This window comes from Leucoraja erinacea, chromosome 14 (genome assembly GCF_028641065.1).
Source record: "Leucoraja erinacea ecotype New England chromosome 14, Leri_hhj_1, whole genome shotgun sequence".
Classification (NCBI taxonomy): Eukaryota; Metazoa; Chordata; class Chondrichthyes; order Rajiformes; family Rajidae; genus Leucoraja; species Leucoraja erinaceus.
In genome coordinates, this window is record NC_073390.1 from 15211900 (window position 1) to 15228701 (window position 16802).

The 16802-nt window shown below is 41.2% G+C and overlaps 1 protein-coding gene across 1 annotated transcript in view; it reads right to left on the reverse strand.

The window, feature by feature from the left end:
- The window catches only part of xrn1 (5'-3' exoribonuclease 1), a 108377-nt gene that overhangs the window by 35257 nt on the left and 56318 nt on the right, over positions 1-16802 (reverse strand). The window contains 7 exon segments of the mRNA XM_055645670.1: positions 3145-3280; positions 3867-3956; positions 5891-6037; positions 8425-8540; positions 10477-10575; positions 12113-12226; positions 12400-12562. Of these exon segments, the coding sequence (XP_055501645.1) occupies positions 3145-3280; positions 3867-3956; positions 5891-6037; positions 8425-8540; positions 10477-10575; positions 12113-12226; positions 12400-12562 (865 nt within the window).

A 16802-nucleotide genomic window follows, 5' to 3' on the forward strand; every position in this document is an offset into this window, starting at 1 on the left:
AACTGATTGTGGACTTTGGAAGAGGAAGGATGAGGACCCATAATCCTGTTTAGATGGTGGAGAGAGTCAAAAACTTCAAATTCCTGGGCATGCATATTTCCGAAGATCTTTCCTGGACCCAGCACACTGATGCAATTATAAAGAAAGCATATCAACGCCTCCACTTCCTGAGAAGATTACGGAGATTTGGTATGTCAGAGAGGATTCTCGAACTTCTACAGGTGTACAGTAGAGAGCATATTGACTGGTTGCATCACAGCCTGGTTCGACAACATGACAACAGGAGCGAAAAAGGCTGCAAAAAGTTGTGAACACTGCCCAGTCCATCACCGGCTTTAGGGGTTTAGGGAAAAGGGATTTACCAGAGTCGCTGCCTCAAAAGGGCAGCCAGCATCATCAGAGACCCACACCACCCTGGCCATACACTCATTTCACTCCTGCCATCGGGAAGAAGCTACAGGAGCCTAAAAACTGTAACGTCCAGATTCAGGAACAGCTTCTTCCCGACAGCCATCACAACAACCTTAAATAAGCTCTGAACTACAATAGACTTATTATTGCACTACTATTGTTTGTTTTTTGTGTGTACGTATGTATGCGTGTGCGTATATATATATATATATATATATATATATATATATATATATATATATATATGCGTGTATATATATATATGTGTGTGTGTGCGTGTGTGTGTATTTCTGGGTATGTGTACATATACACACTAAACCTTTTTTCTCTCGTTTATTATATTGATTACAGTGTACAATGTTTACATATTCTGTTGTGCTGCAACAAGTAAGAATTTAATTGTTCCTTCCAGCCAGCACTGCCATTCAATATGATCATGGCTGATCATCCAAAATCATTACCCCATTCTGGCTTTTTCCCCCATATCTAGAGCTGCCAAGTTTTGTCACAGCATTTCAGTATTCTAGTACCTGAAAATCAGTATTTTGCTGAGGAAATCAATAGACAATAGACATTAGGTGCAGGAGTAGGTCAAACCCTTAACAATCTTCTATGTTTCTATAAGATCCCCTCTCATCCTTCTAAACTCCAGGGTGTACAAGCCCAGCCGCTCCATTCTCTCAGCATACGACAGACCCGCCATCCCGGGAATTAACCTTGTAAACCTATGCTGCACTCCCTCAATAGCAACAATATCCTTCTTCAAATTAGGGGACCAAAACTGCACACAATACTCCAGGTGTGGTCTCACTAGGGCTCTGTACAACTGCAGAAGGACCTCTTTGCTCATATACTCGACTCCTCTTGTTATAAAGGCCAACATGCCATTTGCTCTCTTCACTGCCTGCTGTACCTGCATGCTTACTTTCATAGACTGACGAAGAAGGACTCTCAGATCCCCAAATCAGTATTTTTATGCAGTGCCATTTTGCTGAAAAAACATTTATTTTTTATGTGCGGTCATACCCATGTAAGAGTACAAGAATGCATAACTTGTTTATTGTGTATTTGTAATACAGTTTATTGTGTATTGTATGTCATTGCTGGTTTCTTGCATCTCTCTCTCTCTCTCTCTCTCTCTCTCTCTCTCTCTCTCTCTGTGTTGGCTGCAGCCATCATCTGCTTCAGTATGGGAAGCTGGTCGGTGATTGGTCGCAATGCACCTCGGAGACTGCATCTGATTGTCCATCGAGTGGCCAGCGCATTATGTGATTGGACACAATGCCCTTGGAAACAGCGGCTGATTGGACTGGAGGAGACCGATATGTTCATTGGACGGGAATTTTAAGGGAAGCTGGTCGGTGATTGGACGCAACCCCCTTAGAGACATCGGTTGATTGGCTGCCAAATAATCGGGCACAAAAAAATTGACAAATAGGAAAACAAAAAAAATCGGAATTCCGTTTTAAATTGGAAGAATATCATGCCTGATCTGCAGCAACGATACGTGTATCTGCTCTAGTATCTTTGATCTGCAGTTCCTTCCTATTGAAGAAGAACCCTGGCCCGAAACAACTCCTAATTCATTCCCTCCACAGATGCCACCAAGCCCGCTGAGTTCCTCCAGCACTCTGTGTTTTTTATTTAACTCTGAAATTGAAGATAGACATAAAGGTGGAGCAACTCAGGGGACAGGCAGTGACTCTGGAGAGAAGAACCTTCTTCAGACTGAACTGAACTCAAATCGGCGAGAGTACTTGTAATTGCCTGAAGGGTGTCGACCCGAAACGCCACCCACTCCCTCTCCCCAGAGCCGCCGCCCGTCCCGCTGAGCCACCCCAGCCCCCCTAGAGAGAGGGAGTGAGAGAGCAACAGAGAGAGAGACAAGATGGGGAGCGGGAGAGAGAGTGCACGGAGAGAGAGGGAGGGAGAGAGCGAAAGACAGAGACACAGCAAGAGGGGGAGAGAGCGAGGGATGGAGGGAGAGAGAGAGAGGAGAGAGGGAGGGAGAGAGAGCGAGAAAGAACGAGAGACAGAGACCCCTACCCAAGCACCGCGGCAGACCAACGCCCACAAAAACAATCATCCAGATCTTGAAACCCAAAACAACAATTGTTACAATCCCCATAGGTACAGTATGACCCCCCACATCCCTGCATTTTCCAAGCAACAAGATCCCAAGTCAATCCCACCGGGCCACCATCCCTCTATTGGTGAGTGGCATGCCAACGAAACAGGAAGTCGGGCCAATCCCGGCCGCTCCAACCTGCCCGCTGCACCTCGTTGTTACGATCATCTATGGTCGATTTTGCGTCGTTAAATACGGACTTCTAAAAAATTCGTATTTAACACCACAAAACCGTACATCTGTATTCTTATCGCATTTCCGTACAAAATACGGAAAATTCGTACTACTTGGCAGCTCTGCATTTCCCTTGATTCCCTTAGCCCTAAGAGCTACTGTAATTCTAACTCTCCCGTGAAAAACAGTTTATGTAAACCAGCATCTGCATTTCCTTGTGTTTACAAGTCTGAACCAGCCTCTTTTCACCCTTTGTAAACTTGGTCATCAAAATTCTGCTGCTGCCCCCGGCTGAGTAATAGGCAACCACTGGCCATGTAGATTTTGAATTAAACAGATTCACCGTGAAGAAATAGTTTAGAAAAGGAGGGAGTGAAGGAATGAACTAAATGGGATTTTAAAAAAAAATGAAGAAATGAAACAGGAAATACCTTGCAGCTTTCTACCTCCTCCTCAATCTTTTCAATGACTGCTGCATCCAGTAAGTTCAAGTCACAAGATGCTCTTGACAAACTACTGACCGGATGCGTCTTCAACCAAGCTCCAATTTCCTGGACCTTTTCAGGACTGTTAAAAACGTGAAACATTTTTTACACACTGCATCTTAATTTATTACAGTATACAATACAAAAGTTTCATTCAGTATTCATTAACTAGTTGACTAGGGGTACATAGATTTCAATGAAGATCAATGCTGTATTGACTTTAGAGTACGTATTCAATTTGAGGTGGCAATTTTTCTTTAATAAAGAGGCAGTCCAATATCCTTTCCTGAATACGACCCAGCCACCAATATCAATGAGAATTTGAATGTTTTTTATGACATGGGTTGAACTGAGGGAATGGAACTTTTACGTTTCAAGTTAAGAACCAATGTTACAAGCAAGAGATATTATGTTCAGAATTCTGATGCTGGGTCAATTACTGATTTTAAATGAGAAAATTATAGATTCATCTAAACACAAGGTTTTAGGGCACAGGGAGTCATGGAGCTCAGTTACAGATGAAGTATGATAGGCAAAACAGTTCTAGAGGGCCAAATGACATACTCTTATATAGAATCTAATCATCAATCAATTTGTTCAAATGGTTAGAAAATTATAGTTGGATCAAAAAATAAGTGTTGGTTCAGCACCAAATAAATTAATCTCACCCACTAACATCCTCTCCAGACCAAATGTTATCCTCATAGTACAGATCTTCGTGGCTGTTTTTAGCAATGTGGTACATCAATTCAGGAAATCTAAAAATAAAAATGCATGTTTACATCTGGTAACCTTAACTGTCATTACCATTTTCATTTATTCAAATTAATAACTGGAAAATAATTTAGAAATTATAGGAAACTGTGAAATCTTTTCTTTATGAATTTAAGGTGTTTACTACTCTGTTAGAGTTGTAGAATCATAGAGTGATACAGTGTGGAAACAGACCCTTCGTCCCAACTTGCCCACACCGGCCAACATGTCCCAGCTACACTAGTGCCAACTGCCTGCGCTTGGTCCATACCCCCCCCCCCCAAACTTGTCCTATCCATGTGCCTGTCTGTTTCTTAAACGTTGGGATAGTCTCAGTCTCAACTACCTCATCTGGCAGCTTGTTCCATACACCCACCACCCTTTGTGTGAAAAAGATACCCCTCAGATTCCTATTAAATCTTTCCCCTTGAACCTATGTCCTCAATTCCTCTAATCAGGGCAAGAGACTCTGTGCATCTACCCGATCTATTCCTCTCATGATTTTGTACACCTCTATAAGATCACCCCTCATTCTCCTGCGTTCCAAGAAATAGAGACCCAGCCAACTCAACCTCTCCCTATAGCTGACACACTCTAGTCCAGAAACATCCTCGTAAATCTTCTCTCAACCCTTTCAAGCTTGACAATATCTTTCCTATAACATGGTGCCCAGAACTGAAAACAATATTCTAAATGCGGTCTCACCAACGTCTTATACAACTGCAACATGATCTCCCAACTTCTATACTCTGACTGATGAAGGCCAATGTGCCTAAAGCCTTTTTGACCACCTTATCTACCTGCGACTCGATCTTCAAGGAACCATGAACCTGCACTCCTAAATCCCCCTGCTCTACAACACTCCCCAGAGGCCTACCATTCACTGTGTAGGTCATGCCCTTGTTAGAGTTGTCAATTGTAATTTTATTGTTCAACATTCTATCTTGATACTTTCAATATAACCAGTTCCATTTGGGCAGCACGGTGGCGTGGCGGTAGAGTTGCTGCCTTACAACACCGGAGATGCAGGTTCGATCCCAACTACGGGTGTTGTCTGTATGGAGTTTATACGTTCTTCCTGTAACTGCGTGGGTTTTCTCAGAGATCTTTGGTTTCCAAAGACGTACAGGTTTGTAGGTTAATTGGCTTGGGTTTATAGACTTGGTATAAGTGTAAATTGTCCCTAGTAGTGCTAATGTATGGGGATCGCTGGTTGGCACGGACTCGTTGGGCCGAAGGGCATGTTTCCTCGCTGTATCTCTAAACTAAACAAAATCACATCAGAACTTGTGCCTCAATAGCCAGTTAAAGTAGATTCCAAATGCAGATAATTTACAGAAACATTTTAGTTAATAACGATAAAAGAAATAATGTAATCTTTTTTTGTTTTAATGTTTAATAATAATCATCAATATTATGTTTCAAAGAAAACTGACACAAAAAAACCCTACCCACATGGTAGATAAATGGTAGCCAATTAGTTCACAACAAAATTTCAAAAATAAGAATGAGATAATGATCGGAAAATCCCTGGGTATGAATTTAGTTGGGGGAAAAATGTAGACAGGATACTGAAATCCCTCACACTCTTCCTCCTGTGCTGGCATGGGATCATTTATATTCACAATATACCCACAATATGTTATGCTCAGATATATTTTTCAATATTAACAGTTCACGCATAACATTATTCAGTTGACCCAAAAGAGGATCAGTGAACTTAATCCTACCAACAGTTTAATATAATTAGTGAAGAGTATATAGATTCAGTACTTTGAACAAAATGCCCAAATGGACAGAGTACTGCAGAATTGAATCCAAGCTTCAGCTTCATTGAACAATGTTGAAAAGAACAACAGCACAGGTGATCAGGTTGCCAAAATTCATCTTCAATTGCAAAAAATATTTTGCCCCAGATAAAAATAAAATAACCCTTTACCTCTCCAGATATTCACTTAGAATCTGTTCGACAGCAGAAGAATACAGCCACTCATTTCCAACTTTCTTCGTGTAACCTGGTACTTCTTCATTCTTCTTATTAAACTTCAGATTCAGCCCCACATTCATTTTCTGTTCTCCAAGAGGACTGCCAAAAAGAGGTTTATGGTAACTAAATCATTGCTTGTATGCAACAATTGCAAAAGGCTCCCATAAAATTAAATAGCAAACATGCATTTATAGAGTCAGATTTTTTTTCCATTACTATCTTGGTACAGGTGCACAACCTTTTATCCGAAGATCCAAATAACGAAAACCTCCGAATAGCGACATTTTTTCGGTCCTTGAAGAAAGGTCCTTGAAAATGTTCACCGAGGGCGGCCCGCAGAGGTGACAGCGGAACCTCCGGTCGGTCCTCGAAGAAAGGGGAACTAAATCCCCATTCATAAAAGAGAAGGTGAGGGTATATTGCGCGGGAGGGTTAATAATTGACAATATGCTGCTACCTGCCCGCTGAGTTAAAAAGTTCCCACGGTAGACACGATACACAGTGTATCGTGAGTCTTGCATGGGAACTTTTTAACTCAGCGTGCAGGCAGCAGCAGATTGTCGCTCCCTTCAGTTTCACCCCACCTACACCCCTCTGCTTCCCGGCCATGTGTGTGACCCCATCCCTCCCCTCTCCAGCTCCCCGCTCATTGCACCGGCGCGGGGGCTTTGTACTGTTTTCACGTCGGCGAAGGCAGCAAGCAGGTTAGTGCAGTCACCGGAGACGTCAGGACCAATTGGACGTCGACCACCAGGCCCACGGAGAACCCAGAGACCCACAGCCAACAGCAGCCCAGCCCCGCTCCAACTACAGAGGAACCTGGGTTGCGGATGACGGGGCGCAGCTCGGGGCGTCGTAGGGGCCCATCGGGGAGCGGGTTCCTGTTGGTCCTGACGTCTCCGGCCACCTGCTATCCTCCGGGAACTGTACCGCCCTTGCAGGAGAGTGGGGTTGTTTGCAGTTGCAGAGGGAGGGGGCAAGGGCGGTACAGTTCCCAGTCTCAGCTCCAGTCCAGGGGGGTGGCCGGAGACGTCAGGGCCAACGGGACAGCGACCCCCAGGCCCACTGCAAGCACGGAGATCCCAGAGACCCACAGCCAGCAGCAACTCCAGCCCAGCCCCGCTCCAACTCCAGAGGAACACGTAGGGGCAGAAGCTGATGGTGTGCAAGGTGTTCTTGGGGTGGCGCAGCTCGGGCTGTGGGCAAACTGCCACTTGTCGCCGTAGCGGCCCATCTGGGAGCGGATTCCTCTGGAGGGGGAGGGGGGTATTGTGCTGTTTGATCGCCCCCTACTATTCCAGGGACAGGGAGACACAGCGGCTTTTTAGACTTGTGGGCAATCACTTCCAAAGTTCTGCCCACACAGTCAGTACACCTCTCCTACACTGCATTTTATACAAACATTTATTCTGCAAGAAAAAACGACATTGAAGACTCAAACTCGCGACCGAGTAACTGCCGGGATCAAGGCGCAAACTCGCGACCTTGCGGATATGAGCCGAACACTCTACCACTGAGCCAGCCATTAAAATCTACGCTAAAAAATTTCCATTCCGAAGACCGACAAATTCTGAATTACGAAAAGTGTCTGGTCCCAAGGCTTTCGGATAAAAGGTTGTGCACCTGTATAGAGAAACAAAACCGTACATTTTTTTCAATATCAATGGCTCGGACTTTGCGATCGTAATGACAGCGTTATTCACTGACCACCTATAAAATTGATACCAACCAGTATTTCTGCACATGCAAAGTTTTTAATGCAAGCAGCCATTTTGCTGATTCTCATTTGGCCAGCCCACAAACGCTATGCTACTTACAGAATTCTCCAGTGCATTAAAGGACAGATGGATGTGAATTTAAGTTGATTTTGAACTACTCCTAGTTAAGAAAATGCCGAACAAAAACTTACGATTGCCATAAGGTATAACAGATCTTATGGGTCGATGAACTAGCTTAGCAAAGATTTCAATGCTAAGAAACTAACTTGTCATTCCTTTACATTCCAGAATTAAGTCTTTGGAAACAAAAACATGAAGGATTTTATGACTTTAGACAATGAACTTTCTAACTTAATGTGTTTATTCCAACATTTAAATATGGGAAGTGTGCTTACCAATTATATTGAAACTCCAATTGATGTAAGCACTAATTAAGCTGATAGCCTGACTGCTCTGATATAAATGATGTTTCAGAATGGTTTATCTGCAGTTCATAATCAAGGCCATGGAGATCTGATAAGTTAGCACTACACCTAACCAATCCTTGTCATGTAGATTGATGACATACTAACAGTTTGAAACTGCAATTCTTAAATCAGGCTTTCATGGGTAACAATATCCCAATATTTCAATATTCAATTTTCCCTATGAGGCATCATTATTAATGTTTTCTCAGTATGAATGTAAATTGAATTATCTTCGTGGCATCAGAAAAAAACACTCACCACAGAATTTAAAAAAAGGTAGATTCAATAAATGAATGCTTACTTTTGCTTTGATCCTCTGCCAATAAACAAGCTGCCTGTTATCCTTGACACGATGTACCCGGTAATTCCAAGGCGGCTGGCCACAACATAGCCTGGATTATATTTTGTAGAATATTTCTGAAACAATTAAATCAAATCAATAACTACCTAAAACAATGACGTAAATTCAAAATAAAGTTACTATTATATCCTGTCACCTACACTTTTGAAATAACAAGTCATTCAAAAGAATAGGAAGGTTAAATCATGGAAATGATTCAAGGACCAAGGACACTCTGGTTCTATTTAATGGAATATTGTTTCTTGTCTCTATACTAATGGGGAGATTCAACCATTACAAAACAAGAGGGATTGGTATAGAGCTGCACAAAGTTCTCTTTTTATTATTTACTTCCGCTATGTGTGTAGCAATGTTAGAATTCCAGAATTCATTGACCATTCCTAAATACCCTTGAGGAGTTCCTCAGAGCAATGTCCTTGGCCCAACCATTTTAAACAACTTTATCTATAAACTGGCTATCTTCATGTCTGAAGATGAATGTTCAATTCCACTTTTCACTCCCTAGAAAATGAAATGGAGTATTGCTGCCTATTGCATGACCTATACTACTTTAAGGTTATTTTTGATATTGGAAGCAGGTTGATACATCACAGTGAATGGCATTGAAGCCTTTACTGTACCATACCTATGCATTTACTTATCAAACCTCCTTATTTTATTGATTGAACTACAAATGTAGGCGGTATGTGAAGTAAATTTGCAGTGGTGTTGTTGATAGTGAGAAGGAACCAGGATAATACTGATCGGTTTAATGCTGATACATACATGGTCATGCACTTTGGAAGGACTAATAAGGGTAGGACCTAGGTTATACAAGTCTAAAGCTGCCTGAAAGTTAGGTCACAATTGGAGTACTGTGTGCATTTCTGTATACAGTACTCTGTGAGGGATATGAATGCGCTAGAGATTGCGCAGAGATTTACCGGGATGTTGCCTGGGATGGAACATTTCAGTTATAACAGTGATTGGTGTATGACTGCCACCTAAACCACTACATGCATTTTAAAATGGCGTATTTATGCCATATTTTGGTGATTTGCCACTTTGACATGAAAGGTAGCCAACTCTCAGCTCACCTCTGTAATTTAGCTTTTTTTTAAATACATGTTTGGACAAAGATTATAATGAGCTCAGAGGTCAAATGGTCTGTGAATAGAATTGAGTAGGTTATTGGTGAGTTTTGAATTATTTACCTTGGATAGTTGGAAGGAAAACACAGGTAGGGTGGGTGCAGGAAATTGAAAATCAGGGGGCAGAGACTCTAAATCAGGGGCCAGCTGTTCAGGACCGAGATGAGTACTGCCTCTTTGGAATTCTCAACGCAAAATATCTGTTCAAGAAGTCCGCCCTTTCCCAGACAAATTGCCATATAGATATAACTAATGAGCCCCATCTAACCATAGCTTCTGGTTTTAAGGGGATAGCCATTCATCTTTTGCCTTATAGGTGAAAACAACTTCACCTTGCAAAGAACAGGGAGAGACGCAACTGCCGCAAATGCATTTTTATAAATTCATAAGTGATAGGAGCAGAATTAGGCCATTTGGCCCATCAAGTCTACTCCACCATTCAAGAATGGCTGATCAATCTCTCCCTCCTAACCTCATTCTCCTGCCTTCTCCCCATAACCCCCGACACCTATACTAATCAAGAATCTTTTTATCGCTGCCTTAAAAATATCCATTGACTTGGTGCCCAGAGCCTTCTGTGGCAATGAATTCTACAGATTCACCACACTCTAACTAAAGAAATTCCTCCTCATCTCCTTCCAAACGCCCTTTAATTATGAAGCTATGACCTCTGGTCCTAGACTCACCCACTAGTGGAAATATCTTCTCCACATCCACTCTATCCAGGCCATCCATTTTATAGATTGTGAGAGATTATCCTCGCCACCACCATGATATAATTATTTTGAACAGGTCCCATCATAATAGCACTGGGTAGAATCCTCTGCACTACCAGCAATGTGAAAAATAAACAAGTACTCACATGCTGGTTTTGTATAATGCCATCTAGCTGAGGTTCACATGGAACACTAAAAACCACACGGATTCGCCCATCTTTGATAACATCCGAAGAGTCTTGAATCTATTAAGATAATCAGTTTCAATTTTCTTCATCAATGTTATAAGCAAGCACAGTATTGTCTTGATGCATTTTACTGGGTTTCAAATCAGAATTGAAGACAGTGGTTATAATAGATGACAAAGAAGCTTGAATTTTCACGTTCTAAAAATTAACAATAGTTCACATCCAATCACTTTGTGTAGTCACTGTTATACTTGGGGACACTAGGGTGAAATAAAGAGCAGTGTGAAAAATAACCAGTTAAATTTGCCTTGGCAGCTTTTTGGAGAATATGGTTCGACTTTTATGCCAGAACTCCCGAGAAATTTTTTGACCAACGACATGGATCTTTTACGTTCACCCAGCACATTCAAGATTGAGAAAGCTTCTTTATAAGAAAAAAGATACAACCGTGTAGCAATCCCTCGGAACTGGCATGAAATTTATGCCCGGATAATACATTTAGGTTTTTGAGAATGGTTTTAACTATATCTATTTAATTAGCTAAGAGTTATGCATCTTAAATAAATTGGTATTGAGTCAAATACTATATTTTTTAAATCAAACCAAAATATCATTAGTATTTGTAGATATCATTCACGTCTCAACACAGTTCCAGTGGGTGTGCTGTACTGTCAGAAAAACCATTCTTCAAATGACATACTGAAATAAGCCACAGCTTTTTGCTTAGCCAGTTGATACATGTTCTCCCAGTAAGTTCATTCATAATAGTTCCCGAATAAGGAACAGGATAAAATGGATACCAACTGACTGCACTTTCCAGAATCTTGCTATTCCAAATATACCTATCGTATGCACCCAGACAACTCACTGAATTAAATTTATCAAAAACTGCTTCAGTTTATTTGCTATAAATTGTTTTTTGTATTTCTTCCCATCCACCGTCTTATGAATACAACTCATGTGTTTGTGATTTTAACTTCAGTTGATAGTGGTAAATATTTCGTACAATTAATTTAAGCACATTGAACTCCACTTTCAATTTTGATTCCATTTAAATAAGAAATGAATTTTAGTATAGTTCAATGGAAATCTTATAATCATGTGTGATTAGCACACACAACAGGCTAAATACAAATAAACATAATGAAGAGCATATTGTAAATGAACATTGCTCAACAATAAAGCAATTTTAAATGGAACCCATTCCCGAGTGGTGGAAGTAGTGGAAGATTGGACTATTGTCTTCATTTATTATTTGTAAATCGGCTACATTAATGGTTTTCTTATTCACTTGCCATACCAGTGATTCTCCAAATTAGTGATCAGGAACACCAATCAAATGTCCTTTCTTCCCACAAAACGAAATATATTTTCTGTAACACATGACATTATTGTCACCAAGATCAAAGTCTGTTAATTGATCATGAGGCCTCACTCGTTTTTGTGGCAGTTATTTACATTGTGAGCCCAATGAGATATCAAGGTTAGAAACTATATTCAAACAAGAGCTTCATTTTTCAAGCGTGGCCAAATTGTAATTACTCTTACCTAAAACCCATAAAATGTTAGATCTCCTGTATAAAAATTAACCAACCTCTCCCATGCAGCCATAGTAGGGAGTCCCCAACATGAAAACATTAATTCTGGGTGGAAATAGTTCATCCAGTGTGTGGAAGTGAGAGAAACTGGAATCAAATGATTTTAGGTCCTGAAAAATAAATATTGTGGTTAGAACGTGTTGGACTTAATCAGAATTAGATAATTTATACAAATGTTAGAAAACCACCATAAGGATAATTTAAAAAATCAATTTATAACCAAGCAGAGCATTAAAATATACCAACATACAAAGTATGATGTCACTGCAATAGCAAGTCTTACCCTCACAGTGGTATGATGAGCAAATGGAAGTATTTGTTTTGACCATTCCTTCTCCAAAGTAACTTCGCCATTGCGACCAAATACGTACCGACGACCTGTGAGGAGCTGGGCATACACAAGCACTGATGTTTCATTGATAATGATTCCTTTTCTTTTGTGGTAACTGAAAAGATTGTTTTTTAAATAAGAAAATCATGAATTTAAAACGTCTCAAAATTAGAAGATAAAATTACCTTGTTGGGAAGAGACCAGACAAGAGAAAACAAATATAATACACTAATAACCCATTGTATTGCTGGAAGATAAACAAAACAATGAAGTACACAAGCCACTATGAAATAATTTTGTAGCCAGTCTTAAAATTGAGATCATTAATTTCCTTGTCACTCATGTGATATGCGTTTCATCATTATTTCAAAGTCACAAACAAATTATTAATCATTTTATTTTCCTGTTAATTATGTGAGAAGTCATATAATTAACATAATTGATAGGAAAAGCATATCGATCATCAATGAAATATTACACTACAACATTTCTCCCAGATGAGTCTTTGTTGCCAATTAACTAAAATCTATGCATTACACTGCAGAAAAAGGTTTCTTGCACTATAATGGAGTGGTTGTTAATAGCAATCCAATGGACTGGTCTAATGATTAAGACTAAAAGCTCAAATTCTACCTCAGATTCTTAAGAATTTAAATTTGATCAAGAACCAGAAGTGAGTATTCATAACAATAACTTCAAAACTACTGCACTGTCATAAAACGTAATTTGGTTCAAAATAACAACATTTGCAAATGGAGTCTTTAGTCCTTCGGATCTGATATGGCCTAAATGTAACTCCTGAAGCACTTAGACTCCGAGCTGCCCTGTGAAATATTCTTGCAAATCAATTATCCCAGGGGCAATAACAGATGGGCAAATGTGTTTAACCAAGTTAAAATTTCTACGTGGCAGAGGTGGAATTTGAATTATTAGTCCTTGCAAGCAACAACACCCCATAAATGAGTAATTTCCAATAATTTGATGCATATCCATGATTTGTGTGTCTCCAATCGCACGTGCATGTACATGCGTGTACATGTGTATTTAATTTCCGGGTATAATAGTGGAAATTTAATTAGAAAGTTCTCAAAGAAAATAAAAATATATATGTTAAAGTGGTAATATGGTTGCCAGATATCCCTTGTTCAGTCCCAGTGTCTCAATTCTATAAAAGGAGCAGCTTAACATATTTTTTTGTTCACGGAGAGGAGTGTAGTACTGAGTGTGAACAAATGCTTCTTTCATTTTCAAAAGTTAGGAATATGGTGTCAAGGAAAAATAAATAAATCCTACAATTTATAAATAGCTGCAGTACAAGCCATTTCCAGATGGGGGAGACAAAAGACCATGAAATGGCCAAGAGTGTTTTAATTGCCATATGCACAGGGAACAGATCAATGAAACTAGTCAGAATCATCAAACACAGAAACAGACCCTTGTTCAACTCGTCCACGGTGACCGAGATGCCCCATCTAAGCTAGCCCCATTTGACTGCGTTTGGTCCATAAGCCTCTAATCCTTTCTTATCCGTGAACCTGTCCGTGTCTCTTAAATGCTGCTTTAGTACTTGCCTCAACCAGCTCATCTGGCACCTCATTCCATATACCTACGAGTCTCTGAATGAAAAAGTTGCACCTCAAGTTCCTATTAATTTTTCCTCATCTCAACTTAAACTCTTGTTTTTGATTCTCCTATGCTGGGTAAAAGACAATGCATTCACCCATATCAATTCCCCTCATGATTTTATATATCTCTATAAGATCACCCCTCAGCCTTCTGCGCTACAATGAATAAAGCCCTAGCCTGCCCAACCTCTTGTACAAACTCAGTCTCGTGTCCTGTCAATGTCCTTGTAAATTCAGGGCCTCAGGGCCATCCGGGAAAACGAGAGTTCCCTGGACAGGACCTACATTGAGGTGGTCACGCCAAGGATACGGGAAGAATGAAGGTGTGTGACTAACAGAAAGGGTGGTAACCGCGGAGTGCAGGAGACCAAGGTAACTGTGCCTAATGAAAACAGGTATGCCCTCTCGGGAACTGTCGGGGGAGACGACACTTCCGGTCCGAGCGGCGGACAGGTCAGTGGCTCCAATCCTAGAGATGGGACTCGACCGGCGAGACCGACGTTGGGCAGAGCCATAATGGTGGGTGACTCCGTTGTCCGAGGTGTGGACTGGAGATTCTGTGGAGGCAGGCGAGACGCAAGGATGGTCTGTTGCCTCCCTGGTGCCAAGGTTCAAGATGTCACAAACTGAATTCTTAACATCCTCGTAGGGAAGTAGTTGCGCACGTAGGCACAAACGACATCGGGAAGAAGAGGAAGGAGGTTCTGCAACGCGAGTCTAGAGAGTTAGGAAGAAGACTGAAAAGCAGGATGGTTATCTAGGGTGGTTATCTCTGGATTGCTAGTGATAGTGAGGACAGGAACAAGGAGATAGGGGATCTGAATGTGTGGCTGAGGGGCTGGTGCAAGGAGCAAGGATTTAAATTTATAGACCACTAGGATCTCTTCTGGGGTAGGGGTGACCTGTACAAAAGGGACGGGTTACACCTTAACTGGAGGGGGACCGACGTTCTGGCAAGCAGTTTACTAGGGCTACACGTGTGAGTTTAAACTAAATAGTGGGGGGGGGGGGGATTGACAAATTGGGAGTATAAAGATGGAGTTGAAGAGGAAGTGAGTACAGGAAAAGTTACAAAAGAATCTCGAATTAATGGGAAGGAAAGTTCGAGAAGGGATAAGAGAGTAAGGTCAGAGCCAATTGCGAGTTGTGCGAGAGGGGAGGTCCAAGTGTTGTATATGAATGTGCAAAGTATCAGAAATAAAGTGGATGAGCTTGAGGCTCAATTAGAAACTGGCAAGTATGATGTTGTGGGAATTACAGAGACATGGCTGCAAGAGGGCCAGGGCTGGGAACTGAATATTCAAGGATATACCTCCTATTGAAAAGACAGACAGGTGGGCAGAGGGGGTGGAGAAGCTCTGTTGATGAGGAATGAAATTCAGTCCCTTGCAAGGGGTGACATTGAAACAGGAGATGTGGAGTCAGTTTGGATAGAACTAAGGAATTGTGAGGGTAAAAAGACCCTAATGGGACTTATCTACAGGCCCCCAAACAGTAGTCTGGATATAGGGTGCAAGTTGAATCAGGAGTCAAAATTGGCATGTAGTAAAGGTAATGCTATGGTTGTTATGGCAGATTTCAACATGCAGGTAGACTGTGAAAATCAGGTTGGTACTGGACCCCAAGAAAAGGGAATTTGTGGAGTGCCTCCATGATGAATTCTTAGAGCAGCTTGTATTGGAGCCTACCAGGGAGAAGGCAATTCTGGATTTAGTGTTATGTAATGAACCGGATTTGATAAAGGAACGAGGTTAAGGAGCCATTAGGAGGTAGTGACCATAATATGGTCAAATTTAATCTACAATTGGAGAGGGAGAAGGGTAAATCGGAGATGTCAGTGTTACAGTTGAATAAAGGGGACTATGGAGCCATGAGGGAGGAGCTGGCCAAAGTTGACTGGAAAGATACCTTAGCAGGGATGACAGTGGAACAACAATGGCAGGTATTTCTGGGAATAATACAGAAGGTGCAGGATCAGTTCATACCAAAGAGAAAGAAAGATTCCATGGGGAGTAAGGGGCGACCGTGGCTGACAATGGATGTCAGGGACAGTATAAAAATAAAAGAGAAGTACAATGTAGCAAAGATGAGCGGGAAGCAAGAGGATTGCATAATGTTTAAATAGCAACAGAAGATAACTAAAAAGACAATACGGGGGGAAAAGATGAGGTACGAAGGTAAGCTAGCCAAGAATATAAAGGAGGATAGTAAAAAAATCTTTAGGTATGTGAAGAGGAAAAAATTAGTTAAGACCAAAGTTGGACCCTTGATGACTGAAAAAAGTGAATTTATTATGGGGAACAAGGAAATGGAAGATGAGTTGAACAGGAACTTTGGATCCATCTTCTTTTAGGAGGACACAAACAATCTTCCTGATATGCTAGTGGCCAGAGGATCTGGGGTGACGAAGGAACTGAAGGAAATCCACATTAGGCAGGAAATGGTGTTGGATAGACTGATGGGACTGAAGGCTGACAAATCCCCAGGACCTGATGGTCTGCATCCCAGGGTACTTAAGGAAGTGGCTCGAGAAATCGTGGACGCATTGGTGATAATTTCCCAATGTTCTATAGATTCAGGATCATTCCTGTGGATTGGAGGGTAGCTAATGTTATCCCACTTTTTATGAAAGGCAGGAGAGAGAAAACCGGGAATTATAGACCAGTTAGCCTGACATCGGTGGTGGGGATGATGCTGGAGTCAATTATAAAAGATGAAATAGCGGCACAT